We start from the raw sequence: 16,716 nt of genomic DNA, 5'->3' as shown, positions 1-16,716 counted from the left end.
CGTCGGGACACGTCGTGTCGAGCGATTTCAATTCTCATCTCAGCAACCATGGCCCACCATCGGAAACTTGAGGCGTTTGCTTACACATGGACAACGTAGTCGTAATTTTAGCTCTCGCTTGACTTCATTCTCAACATGGACTTCCAGGAGATTCAGTTTACTGCCGGACTCTCACTCCAAGAGGGAAAGACATGTGCCTTTGGCTGTCAGATCCTGTCTTGCAGTACCAGCTGGGGCTCGCATGGCCATGGCGCAGCATTAACCAAGACAATCTTAAAAAGTCCGTCTTTCCCGCCACGAATGGTCGACCTACGCTGCTGCTACCCATGACCACATAAAGGTCGTCCTGCCCAAGTAAAATTTGTACCATGGCAGCTGACAGCGCCAGTTTCCTCGAATGGGCGAAATACGGCCGTAAATAAAAATACCTGCGTTGAATGAACTAGCCTTCCAGGTTAGAAGCGCAGTGAGCGTGAGAGGGTAGGGTTGTAGCATGTCAATTACTATCGAAGCAGAGCAAGGAAACTAAACCAAGGATAGTGTTACATTCGAGAGCGCGAGACCCATTCCTAGCAAAATTAAAATTATAATCCAGACTGAAAAAGCGAGCCGCAGGGAGTAGACGGAAGAGATGAAGGCGCGGGGACTGAACGAATGTGTGATTTGTGACAAGAGAAAATGATAGTGTGATTAAGAGTTGAACGGGATGGACGACGAGCGTACTGTGCGGGGCATGAGACATCGGGAAGATGTAGGGAGTAATTGTGTATGAAGAATGTACGGATTGCAACGGGGCAGAATAAAGTTACATTAGACCGGAAACTTGCAGCAGTCTTTAGAATTAGGCAGGAGTGAATTTCGTCGGAAAGGCATCAACATGGAGGAACGACACAAGAGGGGATATATAACGTGGCACACCAATGTTTTGGGTATTACGATATCCAGTAAGCCACCGATCGGAGACTATCGTTGATCGATGCTCATCCTGACATCAGCTATGTCAATCTCGGCTGCCACACCAGAAACCTCGCAGGACGTGTCGGGCGCTGGTGGTAGATCAATCATTTGACTGGTTGATGTCGGTTCGTCTCTGGGGCCTTTTGCATTCGGAGACGCTGGGAATCGTGACATCGGGGTTGCAGTGGGCTGGAACCCCTTCCAAGTACCAAACAAGGCAGTGGATTCAGGGGTGGGTTTTGGGACCTGCCGAGGTAAGAACGGTATGCTGGACCGAGGTGGCGGGACATCTAAAGTTGGAAGGGTGGGTTGGGAGAAAAATGGAATTGGAGATTTGAGTGAAGAATGAGAAGGCACGGAAAGGGGATTGTCCGGCGCGGACAGTCGTCGCGACTTGAGCGATGCATGCAGGTCCTCCATTGAAGTTTGCATGTCGACTCGTGGGACGGGAGGCGATGGGGAAGAAAGTCTTGCAGAGCCTTCAGGACACTCCAGAGCACCCTCTTGTAGCATATCTTCCAGAGACAGGAGACGCTCACCGCGGGGGTTGCTTTGATCACGCATAGCAGTGACAGGGTCAGTGTAGGTCTGTCGATGTGGGTGGGGAGACGAGTGCTTCTGGTGGCTCAAGCTCTCCCCGCTGAGGGATCCCCCTGTCCGACAACTCGAGGCTACGCTACGCTCATCATCTGAAGATCTCGGTCTCTTCGCAAAGTCAAGGTGGGATTCAGGGGATAACGCGGAGCGGGGCTCATGGAAGGGAGCGATCACATGAGTCTGATTGTGCTCGACATCCTCAATTATTTCCGGCATCGAGGGAGGATCTGGGACGGCTGCGGTGGAAGCTTCACTTTGTGCGGGATCAGGGAACTGGAGTTGATGACGTCGTTGCCAAAACCTTCCACGGCCAGCGCCCGAGGCATCTTTTGCAAATCGGCGGAGTCTGGTGCTGAATGCGCTGCTCCGCCTCGACCATGCACTGTTCCGGCGTCCTCCATCAGTCGGATCTGCAGTAAAATTTTTTATGCCGTCGATTCCCAAAACTGCAAGACCGTCAAGGACGGCCATGTTGGCATTACGTTGATTAGGAGCTCTCCTTGAATCATTCGAACGCCTCGGGCGACGTTCAGTGACAAAATAAAGGACAAGGGCATTTACCGTTACCTGCACCAGTTGAAGTGAAGTGAGGAATTGTCGGTTGTAGAACACAAAGAAGTAGCTCACGTCGGTACCACAGCTTGCCAAGCAAACCCACCCGAGTTCGTGCCCATGAAGAGCCAATAAAATCCCAACATTTACCGTGGAGGTTGCCAATGCCACAAAGGCTGCGCTGTGGGAAGGCATGACCGATGGTTAGTGTTGAATGTGCAAAATAGGTGAAAAGACGTGCATTAGCGTTCGGAGGGCCATCCTGCGTAAGCGGGGACTCTTGACCTTATCACGCCACATCGGATAGACAAAGAGGCCTGTCAACAATAGTGTGATGTACCTAACGAGGACCAGTCAGTCAGTGCACTAGAAGTGTTGAGATAAGCCTACGTGTCGTAAACAACCAAAGCCACGGAGACAAATTTTTGAATGCCGATATGGCATACGCCAGTTTCATGATCCAGGGTGGCCACTCGATACACAATAAGCAACGTGATGCAGGCACAATAGACCATGATGCTGCCAGCACATATTCGATACACCGGAGATGACCATCGACTCCGTTTGGTCACACTTGCATTGTTGGACCATACGAGCCAAACACGCTCCGCTAAGAGTGGGGGGGTGAACACGTGTGAGTCGATCACTACTCCATCCAGCGAAGACGGAAGAGCGCGATAAGCGGCTTTCCCAGAACTCACAGAGAAAAGAGTATATCAGTATCTTGCTCGAGGTATACAAGAAGATGCATGCGAAGATGCCTAAACTGCAGGTGGCATGGCTTAACTCGAGACCAATACCATGAATAAGAATGCCGGTGAAAACGACAAAGATGAGACTGTCGAAGAAAACGAGGATGACGTAGAGACGGGCGTATGAGCTATTTCTCCAATCGCGGCGGAGGTCGGATAATAAGCCGTCCTCAGCTGTCCGGCGAGCGAGGCAGAATGCCAGAACAGCAGAGCCTATATTTCCCCAACAGTCGTCGCGTACAAATGATAAAATACGGCATTAGCATGCCTCACATAGACTAACAATCACCGAGAGAGCTGCTGCGGGGTGATGCAACAGTACGGCACGCACCAACAAAATGGACAACTGATGATATGACACGGGCACCCAGATGAGGGAAGATGATATCATTGGATATATTGCGCATGGTCCCACACAGTGAGCATCACCGCTTTGCGGCGCGGTTCCCTCAAGAAAACGGCTGCAGTATTGCGACTCTCGTTGGTGGGGAGAGGGAGGAGAGGGAGGGTATCAACCTTCGGATGCAAATTTAAGGGACCCGTGATAAGCCCGTTCCGAGGTCGACGTTTCTTTTTTGAGTTAGGTGATGTGACCGCCATTTCCACTTGGCCGCCGGTGTTCTTAACGTGCGGTTGTCATCGAACTTCGGCGATAATTTAACGGAGCACAATGTGGATTCGATGCGCTTTCTATGTACTGTGCATAATTATTTGATGCGACCGTTGTTGTGAGCGCTGATATGATATGGTTGCAATATTAATATTCCCCGAGGCACACGCTGTCACTCATCCTGTACCCAGGGCTCTTTCGCGCCGTGGGCGGGAGGGTGCGAGATTCGTTGTTGTTTTTACTTGTGTCGCGCACGGTTCAGTCAGGTTGTGTCTATGTATTCATTATCTGCGCAGTTATGAACCAGGTTTGCAATGCTCAACATCCTGAGCAGAATTCAGCCACCAATGAGGTGCCTCCCAACCACCCAAAATTAAAGCCAAAATCAGATAAACTAACAACGCATTGACACTCGTACTGAAGTTCAAGAATCAGTGTGTTGCTTACAAAGCCAATATCTTTTACTCACCCGGCGTCAAGGGCGGAGCTCAACACGTATCGATACTTCTCGAACCATTCCGTTCTATATGAAAGAAAGGGGAATGCATTAAAATGGAATCGCTAGAGAAGATTCAGAAGAGTGACGGAAAAACCGAAGGTCTGGTGGCTTGCGGGAGGTCTTTTCGGTTCGGCTGTCACCGTCCACCGCATCCAGTTATGTGCGGTGTTTTTCCTTCGGCATCTGCCGTGCGGCTGCTCAGGCACGCAGAATTAGCTCACCTGTGTCGACGGAGATACCCCTGGAAGAAATATGATGTGGCTATGCTCATCGTGATGACGTTGGTTGGGATTTGCTGCCCGCGGGGTCAATCCGGGCGCTTGTGGCATGTTGTCATTAGACTCACAGGAGGTAAGGTCGCAGCATTACAAATCAGGGGGATCGAGATCTGCATGAGCCTAATGGTAAACTCATGTTCGGCAGCAGGAGTAGGCTCATACTTTATCAAATGGCAATTTGGGGTACTTCTTGTGCTAGCATGTCATCAATAAAACTGCCCTCAATTTGGTCAAAGTGGCTTACCAGGTACCAAGGAATCACAGGCACCACGATTCCGATCAGGAATCCCCAGTATAAAATAGAGTATTTACCTGTAAAGAACCGCACGCTTTCATTAAGGTCAGCATCCTCATTTGTCATTCTGCATAGAAATGTACCCACGGGCCTACGAGTCCCCATATAACGGAGGCGGAGTAGAAGATTGACGGTCCACGACCAGTCCATTGACCAGTACTGTGATCGGCAAGGAGGGAAATGATGACCCATTCGAAATATCTCCGCTGACTCCACTTACGGGTCTATTCGCGTCCCATCCAACAACTCGCGTTTTGAATCGATTACTGATTGGGGTTAGATAAAAATCGACGGATCTAGTCTCTTAGGGAGACTCACCAGAATTAAGCGTAAAATAATTTACAATTCCTCCCTAGGGGAAAATGGATTCACAACACGTCTTAATACCTTCCAAATAAAAACACTCACAATTATAGTCCCATACACTCTGACAAGGAAAAAAGTTACAGAATCCTCCACATTTAGTGCAATGTTCGAGACTCACTGTGCGGAAAACATCTAAACGATCGAACCGGCGGGTATTGTCAACAGCTCTGAAAGAGAGACTAGAAAGCAGATGCCCACGTGTCTTGGAGGGACTTTCATGTACACGCTAAGTCTACATAAACGGAAGGGTTAGAAAAATTCACAACCCAAGCGAACAACCAACTTCAGGTCCGCAGTTAAGGACATTGCCTGCTGCATTGCAGTATACCTAAACAAGCAACGTCTCAGGATTGCTTAGGCCTTAATTTTGAATTTTTCGTACCCATAACATTTGAAGACCTGTGCATTTCCCCAGATAATGTTTTCAGGAGGTCGTGTCAAGTGACGATCAGGTACTGACCACATTCGCAATTGGCTTCCCAGGTATAAGAAAGCCGGCAACAAACTCTGTTATGACGTTCAAACCTATTAGGATGCAATTCAGCGTACTGACCATATAGACTTTGCGATAAGAAAACATTACCAATAGTGGTGCCGCTCACCGCAAATATGATTCCAACAGGAACGAGGAAGATGAATGTTATGCATACCGCTAAGGCTAAGCCCCACGCAGGTAGTTGTAGTGGAGACATCTCAATGACAACGAAAGCCATAAGTAAGGAAAGGGAGAAGCAAACAATATACCACATGGGCGGTACAGGGGGATAAGCAAGCATAAGTCTTTTTCGGTGCACGAAGCAATCGGTGAGCTCCCAACCGTCGGTCATCGTTTGTGACTCAGACGCACCGATTGTGGATATTGTCCTCATCATGGGCATTTCGCGACCCCTTTATTGCCCGTTTGATATCTTTGGAATGCCATAGGATAACGTGCATGAGGGCGCTAGTAAGCACTGCAAAGCTCATCCCGTAAGTGATCGCGAAGTAGGGCTAGGGGCTCCTAAGCAAAAAGTCACACAGAGAAAAACGGTTGTACTTACGGTGAGAAGAAGAGGCCTAGCCTTTGACCATGCCTCCTCATTCAGAGTGAAATCGGAATTGAGAACAGACTGAACGTTAAATCTAGAGTTGCAATGGCATTGGCATTGGCACAATAGATCAAAGAGTCCGGAGAATGTTTCGTACTTTTGATACGCCCGGCTGAGACGGAGGGATGGCAGTAGGGTAAAAAAAATTAGATGTCAATGTCAACTCCGCCCAATACTCCGCCATCCAAAAAACATACTTGAACAGACCAGCTGATACGGGACCTGGAAACTTGGTCGCATCCCAGAAATCTGAGAAGTACAGTATGGGCATAACCACGAACATCATCCCAGCAAGTCCTGCGTAGATGTTACATTGCGCCCATATCGGTGTATACAAAGGGCCCTAGTGCGCAGCATGTAGTTCAGATCAGTAGGTGCCCAGAAACCCGATAACGGCTTGGACTTACAACCAGGGAAACACTACTCCAGTCAAAGCTGAGGTCTAACATCCCCAAACCGTTGAAGCCCGACCCAAGAATCCGAAGAACGGAGTTCCTGTTATCAATAATACCTGGGATCGCAGTCAACACTTGACCAGGGAAATGTGCTATTGTTACGAACATAAGATCGCAAGCGAATTGAGTGTAGGAAACAAGACTGTGGGAAACGTCTGTGGGGATGGCCAATGACACAACCGCTTGGATAAGCAACCAATCACCTACCTGATAAATGACACATGCAACAAATACGAGTGCGAATAATCGTAGTTTCTCCTGTGTGGCTTTTGATGCCTGATGTAAACTGTGGTATAGATCCACGTATACCAAGCTTTGAGGGAAAACCATTGCTATGGGCTTCACAAGGATGCGTTGCAATGTCCCTGCGAGGCCGAATCCGACTTCAAGAGCGGTCGTGTGAACGTGTCAACATAAAATACACGATGTTTGCAAGCATCGTTGTGAACTTACTTAGCTGCGTCGAGAGAATGAGGGCCAATCCCGCCCACATTCCGATGTCTTGCTTGTAATAGAGCTGTTGAATGGCGACTTTCCGGCCACTACTCAGTGTCACCCCGACTGTCTGTCACAAGAAGAGCTCACGGATATCCGATGCATATGCAGAACCTCCTGATTGCTACTTGCAAGTCGAGATCAAACGAGGTCATGGTAACCGGTGAAGCGCATTCTAAAACGTACTGCTATTATGACCACTTCATACGCACAAATTAGAACATCGATAAGTATTCAGAAGTGGGCGTCGTCCGCGTACCTAGTAGGTGTTCTTTCACTGACCACGGACCAGGATTAAGAGAGAAAGAAAAATGGCCAAATAGCGAGACATTCCATTCAGGAAGAATTCGAGCCATCCATCTTCCCATTGGATATGATACCAAAAGCACAAAGTACGCTGAGAAACTGAAGGGATGTCAGGGCTTCGGGTTCCCAACAGAGGCTAAGGAATACGCAGGATTACCTAGGGGCATTGGATTTAAAGTAAAATAGTTGACTTATAGACGCCCCCAGCGTACACATCACGGTACCGAGAACAACTACTCGAAAAGTAAAAGATGGCAGCATAGGATCGTCGGTCTCCGGCACACTCTTCAGACTGTCGTTTGGTCACTGACTAGAAAACTACACGCCTCAAGCACTCACCCGGCGTACCATAGCAGCAGGAGAGTCGTCCAATGGATCATTTTTCGTAGCTCTGCGACGCGAAGTTGGAACACCGTTGTGAATTTCCTCTAACAATATGGCACTTGTTTCGTCCTGACTATCAAGTTCATAGTCTAGCTCATCAAGCTCTTTGTCTTCAAACGTATGCTTGATGGGAGAGCGAGCATAGGTCGCATCAAATTCATAGCCGTTTTGGGAGTCTGTTGACCTCCGCGTCAAAGGTGAGTAGGTCGCATGGCTCATTGGAAATGAAAGCCTTTGGACCACAGGTGGGTGACCCGTAGCAAAGCAAGATAAAGACAAGAGGGTCCGTGAGGGAGTCGAGTTCTAGGTTAAGACTTAAGTGGCTGGACACCACAGGAAATTGAATTGGATCCTACTCCCACGATGTCTCCATCATGACCTGTTGAGGCCAGTATCATGCCTACACCGTGACCACCATCAAGCTTCAATCAACCATTCCTGATGAGCGCTGACCATTAGACTAGATAGCGTAGCTGGTCGTCACAAAGAATCTTTCTTGCGGACCATTGTTACAGCTGCTGAGGTCTTTCACAACGAGCTCAGTGGGAGACCGATTAGCGTGAACATACACATCGTTAAAGACATGCTGTGGGCGCTGCTACAGCACTAAATACAAATCCCTCGTAGACTCGAATTAGGTCATTGCTAATTGATTCCAACCGGACCTAAGCCAAAGGATGCCCCATCATTCTGTCCGGCTTGCAGATTCCAGCCTTCGTAACATTATATTAGGATGGAAGTCAGATCACGTATCGCCCGAGGGTGAGCATGCATTTCGGCATGATTTCTCTCATTTCCATCATAGTTGCCAACGTCCTGCATGTCGTCGTCTGACGTAGGTATGTCTCAATTCTGCGGTTTCTAAGCAAAAGCTTTCCCTCCATTATAGTGGTCGAGTTCTCGTTTCAGCACAACACCCCTGAGTGTGCTGATAGTATTCGTTCGCTGAGCTAGGCTTTGTGTATCAAATTTTGTGGCTTGTGTGTCAATCTCGAGCCTCCTAATAACCTGATTCATGAACCCAAACGTTACATATAATGCTGATCCGCTTTGAGCATGTCCACAGGCATCGTGATGTTCCTAGCTGTGCCCGGATGATGAAAAACGTCGATATAATCAGCAAATGTGTTTCCCTATTGCAATGCCTGATCTATCATCATTCTTCAGTTAACACTTGGGAGACCATGCTGGATCGAGATTCCATTGTGTTTCAGATTTTTAACACTGAAACAGGGCGCATGGCCACCGCCTTTCCTCTGTGACGCCGACCACCGATGTTTCATTCCTAATTGTGCAACTAAGCCCAACGCGGGACGTCATACTAACTGACCTTCATTCCTCTCGCTTGGGCTCTTACTCCTCCATATTCAATCGATGTGAGCCTGTACCGCGTTCGGACCGATGGTACAATGACCCCCGCTCTCAATGAGGAACTAGAAGCAATTCTTCCAATGGGGCTGTCCCAAGAGGAAGTCCATCGATGAGCGGCCTCGTTTTCTTATGATGACATGTATATCCACCACTGCGCGGGCTTAACCCCCCGGCAATAACGTGTTGCATTTGTTCTCATGATTCAATTCCCCCTTTCAAGGCACTGGCACCGCTCTGACGACTGCGTGGGTGGTTTGGACATGTCTTCAACGCCGATTCCGAACCCCTTGGCCGCACATGCGTCGGCCAAGGCAGACGACCGGCGCTGCTGCGGCATAACTACGCCGTGATGGGCGGTGCAAAGTAACCAAAAACACAATATGTGCGGAGTTGTGGTGCGTCAGCCTACGGCTATATGTAATAGATACTACCGTCCAACGGTTGTGGACTCCATCTCAACAGCCGGCATTCGGAGACTGAAGCGCCAAACGATCGGCAGCCTTGAAGTTTTGGCAGTTGCTGTCAGGCCTTATCAATTCCCATCAGATAGATTGTGTCAGAGCAATGAGATTGAATAAGTGACAGGGAAATGAGGTCTTATTGTATTAAGATCATCCAGGAGAGGATGAAATAGAATAATCTAAAGAGAAACGGTGAGCTTGGTGAACGCTAGACATCAGTTGAGATTTACAAAATAGGATATACCGCGAGTAAGACTCGCTGTTGCTCAATTTTCGTCCCGTCGAGGAAATTGATAGAAGCTGGGATGGGATCCACTCAGAGTATATTCAGAGCGCTGCGGGTCTGACTTACCCCAAACGGACCACGCCCATGCAGCCAGCGAAATGGGGGCTCTCACCCACAAAATTCGGATGAAAGTCGAAATCAAGCCAGCAATGACAAGGGGGAATGTACAATATCCAAGAACACACAGCGTTTGGAAGAGCGATCTGGGTAGGAGAAGTGAGACAACTAGACACTCGAGGCAGAGCGTTTCTACAAACTCACACCCGACCACCCAGCAATTTTGCATTTAATGTAACAATGACCGACCCCAAAGAGACGATAGCGATGACACCAGTAAACACTCCCAGAGATTGAGTTTTAGGAGCCTGCAATTTCCAAGTCAGTCGAGAATTCCACTTCGAGCAGAGCTATTGCACATTTATACTCAACATGATAGCCAAAGCCAAGCAAAAAATCAGTGGTCCCCATAGGTCCCAATCACTTTAAGTCAACGTTATTTAAAGGGTATACGAAAAGCCATACGGAAAGTACCGCAAAGCCTCTCTTCCAACGCCACTCTTTCGCGGATACAACACTTGGGTCAACTTCACGTAAATAGACTTCAAGTCTCGTGTCTATGAAGCGACGCGAGGGTGTTTATTCCATTCTAAGGCGAAGGTAGGGTCAATGACGCACAATTGTGTCAAGGATAGGTTCATCCAGTGTGTCTGTGCCAGTATACCTAAAGTCACAATGTAGCCTTTATTATTTGTTGCGAGAGGCGTGTCACTTGCCTAGTTTCTATTTGAACACCCCCAACTATCCGTCTCGAACCAGCAGCTTTTGGAGTAGCAGGTGACCCAATATTTCCAGAAAATGCAGGGGATCTAGAACCAGAGACGCCTCCACTCGTGGGGTCCGGGATATCAGGAGTGACGGCACGACCTTTCCCCTTGCCTGACGAGGTGGTGTCGGGATGTAAAGTCGCACCAACGTAGGCTGGTATTGATGACTCGTCAATATCATCGTCATCATCCGCCGGGATGAGTTGGGGTTGTTTTGGCGGCACAGTGGATTCCATTGTGTTGGTACACTGAGACTGAGGCTAGGCAGGTTACTTATCTGAGGCGCGACTTTGGACAAAGAAAGTTCCCACGACACGATGTCATCACGTGATGTCACTTTTGCAACTTTTGAAAACCAACCCACTCTATTCTAATAGAGGCTGCTGACTTGCCTAAACCCACCCCAACGGCCATCGGAAGGCGAAATTGGTGGGAACATTGAGTGCTTCTAGGAAAGCGCTGCCGGGACAGGAATCACAGGATAAGTATGTCTGTACGCAAAGCTCAAACTGCCCGTCAACAGCCCGAGCCGCAGGAGCATGGTAGCATTAATCATTTTCCCGGAAAGGCGAAGCCCAAGAGCCCCGATAGTGGAAAAAAGTTGAAACAAGCGAACGGGGAGAACGATGGTGTGATCAGCAGTGTGCTTTCTTTGAAAGTTGACGCGGCCACAATTGATGCTGATCTCGATGCTATCTTCAAGTCGAGTGTGAGTGTTCATACCGCCCATTTCGTGCGGATTTTATAACGTTTCTCAGTCAGGAGCGACCCATCCCCCCGTTGTCGTTGCTTCTAATGCGTCGCGGAAGCGAAAACCAGATGGGTCTTCTCAGGAGGAATCGCCCTCTAAGAAGCACAAACTCACCGACTACCAATCCCGCAAAATTGCCACTCCAAATGGTCGTGCCTCAACTAAACCAATCCAAAAAAAGTCCAGCCAACCCTCTATCCCGAGTTCCGTTGGGGACAATGATATGGCTGAAATTGAGGAAAATGACGGACCCCGATTGAAGAAAGCTTACGTGCCTGAAGACGAAACTCCAGAGCAGCGTGACGCTCGGACCATCTTCATCGGAAACTTGCCTATTGATGTGGCCAAGACCAAGGTCAGCAATCTAACGAAGGATTCAAGGCCGTCGAATATTATTCTCACGCGTTTTTTTCCAGCCCGGAGAAAAGCAACTCATGGTGTTTGTCACATCGAATGTCCTCGGCTCCAGTATTGAATCTTTTCGATTCCGTTCGGTCGCATTCAAGCAGCCGACATCTGGACTCGATGTAAATGACCCTAAGCGAGAAAATGGTCTACCGTCCCCTTCCCAACCACGCCCCCAAAAGGATACTGAATTGAAGCAAACTAGCACGGATAAGGTCATATTCTCTCCTGCCAAGAGGAAGAAAATTGCATTTATAAAGGGCGACATCCACGACAATGCTACCTCGATCAACGCGTACATTCTATTTGCACACCCAAGACCAGAACCAGATGCACCATTTGTCTTGAATCCATATATAGCCGCAAGTCGGGCAGTCGAAAGGTGCAATGGGCTGCAATTCATGGGGAGGACTCTAAGAGTGGATTTCGTTGGGGGAGTTGCTGGCACCAGGCTGTTTAACGAACGACAGACGATCTTTGTCGGCAATCTTCACTATGAATGCGGGGAGGAGGAGATTCGGTCGTTCTTCGAGGGTTTACTTACCACCGAGATGGGCGAGGCTGCCAGGGCGGACGAAGAGAACTCTGAAGATGAGCAGGGACCAAAAGCCTGGGTGAAAAACGTTCGAATCATCCGCGATCCCGACACGCAGTTCGGAAAAGGGATTGCCTACATTGAATTCAGAGTACGTCAATGGGCTCACTCGAGTAATATCATTGCTCATGTTATTTATACACAGAATCGGGAGTGCGTGGATGAAGTCCTTGTATTAGACGACGAGCAGCTACGGCTGAGGAAACGAACCTTGCGAGTTGTACGGTGTAAAGGCCCGACAACAAAGATCGGGAAGAACGGAGAAGCCAAGAAGATTGGAAAGCGTTCGAAAACTACGTCTGACAACCCCCCAGTGGACATTAATGCTCGAGGTGATCCACGCCTCGGTGAGCGTCTCAGAGGTCTGGACAAGGAAACTCGTGTTGAGATGAAGCAATCCGACCCAACTCGCTCGGCACGTCGCTTGGCTAAGAAGGCCCAATACAGGGCGCGCATTGCGGAGGAGCGCACTAATCCAGGATCCCATGGTAAGATAGGAGCGGTCCTTGGGAAGGGGAAGAAGAAAACGCCGAAACCGAAGGCAAAGGTATCCAGAATTCGTGGCCCAAATACCTTGGCGAAGAGGAATTTGAAGAAGTAGTTTAGCCTCTCGATGGGTGTTTTTGATCACATTCTAGATCCTACATCGGCCTGATGACGATGTGTTTCCCGAAGTCAAACCACACATTATTCAACTTGCGACATTTTCATCTGGATTTGGTCGGAATTCCTCCCTGGCCCTCATTCATAGGGTCGGAAGATTTAATGATGGTGGAATCCATCCGCAAAAAGCGACAGTTGCGTGGGACCGGAATAGGGGGGTGTATATTATAACGCCACTAGGCATACATTTATTCTCTTCGAGGCTACTGAATAAACACTGCGCATTTCTAGGGCGCAAAGCAGTCAAAAGTAAAAGAAATCCTACCGATAAGAGTGCGATCGAGCTCCTTAATGATATAATCCCACTTCCAAACGAGAAATTATGGCAATGCATGCACGGCCTAGATGTTTCTACTGTACAAGCACTAACAGTGAGCTAAAATCCGAGGTTTTGGAACAGTCAGGCTTATGCGAACTGACATCCGGGATATTCAAAACTGGGGGATTGACAACGACACACGCGAAGCTTCCAATCTCATTGCACGCCGCTGCAGCGCAGCGCGCAACCGTTGACCACATATGTACGCGACGTCATGGATCGATTATGTCTGAATCATTCACCCTATGGCAATGATACCTGGCTCTAAGTTACCAATCCCCACCTGAAACTTGGCACTGATGCGCACCCGGGATCTAGCGCCAATTGCATTCATCGTCCGTCGCCAACAGCTGGGTGAGCCCGAGTGCTGGTCATCTTCGACGCGCAAGAATGCGGTTGCTTCTAAAAGCTACGGAAGTGTAAGTAATTGTGCAGCAGATCAATATTCAGGAGAAGTGCAACTATAACTACAAATCCCAATTGCAACTGGACGCTTCACCCTTCAAACATCTTCCCATACTATGCTCATTCCTACTCAATCCCGGACATCCGACCGACTGTGGAAGACGACACTGAATCACAACCCGAATCGGAGATCAACCCACCGTGACTGTCACGTCACGCGAATTTGTAACAAAAGCCTCGCAAGCTCGGCCAATCAGTGAGCGACGTTCAGGCTATGAGCTCTGCATTCGATGATTTGCTTTTCTCGTTTCGGGTGAACCCTCATGCGTCGGACGGTAGCGATGATGATTTCGACGAGTTCATGCAAAAAAGGCTAGCAGAATTCATGTCCATTCGTGATAAGTACGATGAATATTACCAAGATCATGGAGTAAGCCCCCCCTTCCCCCACCATTTTCACCTCATGTATCTGTCCTTGAGCAGAGTCAACCACCCATTCGAATGCTTCATCCGTCCGAAGCGTTATCTGTGCTCGAAAGCGTGACCAGTGGCGATGGTGGCGACCACAGTGGGGAAGCTTCTGAGTCTGCACGGCTGCTGGCTGCAAAGCTCAGGATAATTGATCCTGGACTTCCTCGTGATGTTCCAAAAAACATTCCCATGCAAATGGCTTCATCGTTTGACGACACGTTTGCTGCAGCATCTGAGGCTCTTGTTCATGATCTATCTGCAGTGCATACCGCTCTTTATTCGCTGAAGAGTACACCTTATTCCCACGGCTTTGCATCTCGCTTGTATGGGTTCGCGACTCCCTACTCCGACACTGAGTCTGTTACCGAACGTTACATTTACCGAGAGTGGAAAACCAGGTCGCCTTGGATTCAACTTATGGAGGATTTGAAACTCCATTACCGGCTTCGAAAGTGCGCGTGACAGTAGGCTAGGCTTTTCCATCGTGGATAACGTTACGTTTAGCGGGCTGTCCGAGGACACGGCTACAAAAACAGATGCGCCGATTGACTACGTGCCGCTACGCTCAGAACATCTACCACAAGTGCACGAACTCCTCCGAATCACGTTTTGGCCTGGGATAGATGGTGAGCTTATCCGGGAAATTGACAATGGCACTTGTTTTGTTAAATCAGAGCAAGTTTCTCAGGCAACTGCTGATCCTCCAGGGTCGACTATCGTTGCAGTCTATAAGCGAATAGTCGTCGGTGTGGCCCTGATAACTCCACCTCCAGACGAAGCTTACATCCCATATGTTGCCGTGAGAGTTGGTTGGGAACGATGCTCCATTGGAATGTATGTGTAGTTGGTTGGTTTACGGTCCTGGAAGCCCCTTAACCACTTTTTGAGCGCAGAACTATGCTGTTTCACCTTATGACAGCCAACAAAGACCGTGACATCATTCTTCATGTTTCTGCTAACAACCCAGCTTTGGTGAGTAGATACGCCAGATGGGGACAACCATGAAAGTCGATCTTGGTTGACGACAGATACTTTACAATAAACTGGGGTTCAAATCCGAAGAATTCATTGTAGGGTTCTATGAGGACTATTTAGATCCTAAATCGAAGGCATGCCGAAATGCTTTGCGCCTTCGGCTTCGACAATATGCTTCCTGATTGGGGTGCGGATTGCTTATCAGTGCCTGCTCTGCGATAGAATCTGTACATCATTCCTCTGGCCCTTATGAGGGTGGATTCAGTCCGACCTCATAGCCTCGTTCGTGGGATGCACCTACTTCCCGTGTCATTTCGGGGCGGATCGGATCCACTCGCTGCCACACGATATGTCGACGCCTCTGCTAGATTGCCGTGATGACATAGCTTGATATTATTTGTCGCTTGAGCAACCAATTGGTCGTGATGGCTTTTACTTAATTTTAGATCATCGAAATAACCAGCGACTCATGCCTCCTTCTCGCAAGACGTCGCTTCTCATGGTTTTATATACCACAAAAACACATTAGTGACGGGCTAATGTAGGGCGTACCAATATTCTGAGCTCCAGGCTAGGACAGTTCTGATTCCCTGCAATCCCTTTTCTGTTGCAGGGCCTGTCTATATCCATAAGCTGATCTGGTTTACACTATCTGGTCTCTTTGGCCTTTGGCATGCCAATCGGTTGGCTGCTATTTGAGAGTTGCTCAATCGATGAATTTCTTGCAGTTCAGTAGGAAAAGGCCTGGCATAACAAATATTATTTCTGCAAGCCTTGATGTCGTGCGCGATGTCCCTGCTCTTACTCTTTGAGTATTGCACCTGGTATCACGGATTGCTCTTGACATCAATAGACATTGTTCAGGGCCATATCCAATCCTACGTTAAATGGATGACTTCTTACCTCAGCATTCGATAATATGTCTAATGGCACGTATGACTCGAAAATTGCGCCTTATTACAGCATGGGGAAGACCTGCGTGACGTTTGGCGGTTATACCCAGGCGAGGAAGGATCGATAAAAGACGCCTTAAGACGACAGAAAATGGGTTTCGACAGTCAAACTTTTCATAAACTCTACTCAGCACTTCCTACATAATGGTTTCTGTTGTTACCAACATCTTTCTCGCCGCAGCCGTTTTGACTCGTCCCTTCCTTCAGGACCGTGTTGAGTGGTGTCTTGGCAGCCAAGTCTCCAAGTTACTGGAAAGCCCGTTGTTCACTGCAGCAACGTTTCTCGCTCCCAGTTTGACATTAACTAATCTAGCGCTGTCTTATCCCCGCACCGTGAGTGGATCACTATTTCCATCAATCACAGGAGCACACCCCTTCACTGGGCATGACCTATCTCCGACCCCCTGACGTGAGGCCAGTCTGCGTCACAGGGCCCCCAAGCTGATCAGTCCCAAATTAATATCTGGTCTCCTTGATTTTTGGTGTGGGACGCTATCTGGGAGCTGCCCAACTGAGTAGTTCCTTGCTAATTCGGTGGAAAAATTGTGGTATCACAGATGTTCTCTTGCCGCCGCGCGTGATGTCCCTACTCTTGCTTTTGGG

At 48.6% G+C, this 16,716-nt stretch overlaps 5 protein-coding genes across 5 annotated transcripts; 2 read left to right on the top strand and 3 right to left on the bottom strand.

Annotated features, from left to right (window-relative positions):
- Window positions 1–477: 477 nt before the first annotated feature.
- Window positions 478–3,393, bottom strand: EI90DRAFT_3035823 (uncharacterized protein). The gene is made up of 6 exons (XM_039058651.1): window positions 3,190–3,393; window positions 2,808–3,071; window positions 2,497–2,716; window positions 2,348–2,446; window positions 2,182–2,287; window positions 478–2,121 (listed from the first exon to the last, which is right to left on the bottom strand). The coding sequence occupies exons 1-6, from the start codon at window positions 3,263–3,265 to the stop codon at window positions 964–966; spliced, it is 1,923 nt and encodes a 640-aa protein (XP_038921870.1). The 5' UTR covers window positions 3,266–3,393; the 3' UTR covers window positions 478–963.
- Window positions 3,394–3,729: 336 nt separating this feature from the next.
- On the bottom strand, window positions 3,730–7,965 carry EI90DRAFT_2989776 (OPT oligopeptide transporter protein-domain-containing protein). Its single transcript, XM_039056074.1, has 29 exons — window positions 7,590–7,965; window positions 7,408–7,535; window positions 7,204–7,349; window positions 7,131–7,144; window positions 7,035–7,068; window positions 6,903–6,980; window positions 6,657–6,832; window positions 6,556–6,604; window positions 6,402–6,505; window positions 6,192–6,337; window positions 6,092–6,106; window positions 5,947–6,028; window positions 5,754–5,896; window positions 5,490–5,686; window positions 5,367–5,431; window positions 5,289–5,305; window positions 5,190–5,234; window positions 5,105–5,138; window positions 5,025–5,038; window positions 4,949–4,967; window positions 4,859–4,892; window positions 4,761–4,806; window positions 4,628–4,699; window positions 4,490–4,574; window positions 4,408–4,440; window positions 4,314–4,355; window positions 4,189–4,262; window positions 3,938–3,991; window positions 3,730–3,885 (listed from the first exon to the last, which is right to left on the bottom strand). Exons 1-29 carry the CDS (start codon window positions 7,851–7,853, stop codon window positions 3,765–3,767), a joined length of 2,331 nt encoding a protein of 776 aa, XP_038921869.1. The 5' UTR covers window positions 7,854–7,965; the 3' UTR covers window positions 3,730–3,764.
- Window positions 7,966–9,387: 1,422 nt separating this feature from the next.
- On the bottom strand, window positions 9,388–10,880 carry EI90DRAFT_3035815 (Yip1-domain-containing protein). Its single transcript, XM_039058650.1, has 8 exons — window positions 10,526–10,880; window positions 10,428–10,473; window positions 10,284–10,366; window positions 10,169–10,232; window positions 10,014–10,117; window positions 9,819–9,955; window positions 9,697–9,766; window positions 9,388–9,645 (listed from the first exon to the last, which is right to left on the bottom strand). Exons 1-8 carry the CDS (start codon window positions 10,810–10,812, stop codon window positions 9,603–9,605), a joined length of 834 nt encoding a protein of 277 aa, XP_038921868.1. The 5' UTR covers window positions 10,813–10,880; the 3' UTR covers window positions 9,388–9,602.
- A 670-nt stretch (window positions 10,881–11,550) lies between these two features.
- EI90DRAFT_2906754 (uncharacterized protein) lies at window positions 11,551–12,928 on the top strand (the record flags this gene model as incomplete). The annotated part of the gene is made up of 3 exons (XM_039054262.1): window positions 11,551–11,682; window positions 11,744–12,418; window positions 12,473–12,928. 3 exons carry the CDS (start codon window positions 11,551–11,553, stop codon window positions 12,926–12,928), a joined length of 1,263 nt encoding a protein of 420 aa, XP_038921867.1.
- A 1,060-nt stretch (window positions 12,929–13,988) lies between these two features.
- On the top strand, window positions 13,989–15,342 carry EI90DRAFT_3117036 (uncharacterized protein; the record flags this gene model as incomplete). Its single annotated transcript, XM_039062947.1, has 5 exons — window positions 13,989–14,144; window positions 14,198–14,637; window positions 14,690–15,019; window positions 15,079–15,157; window positions 15,214–15,342. The coding sequence occupies 5 exons, from the start codon at window positions 13,989–13,991 to the stop codon at window positions 15,340–15,342; spliced, it is 1,134 nt and encodes a 377-aa protein (XP_038921866.1).
- Between the last annotated feature and the right edge of the window lie 1,374 nt (window positions 15,343–16,716).

Source organism: Cantharellus anzutake, assembly GCF_015039405.1.
Source record: "Cantharellus anzutake strain C23 chromosome Unknown EI90scaffold_5, whole genome shotgun sequence".
In the NCBI taxonomy this organism is placed as follows: Eukaryota; Fungi; Basidiomycota; class Agaricomycetes; order Cantharellales; family Hydnaceae; genus Cantharellus; species Cantharellus anzutake.
This window is presented reverse-complemented; position numbering and strand designations above follow the sequence as displayed.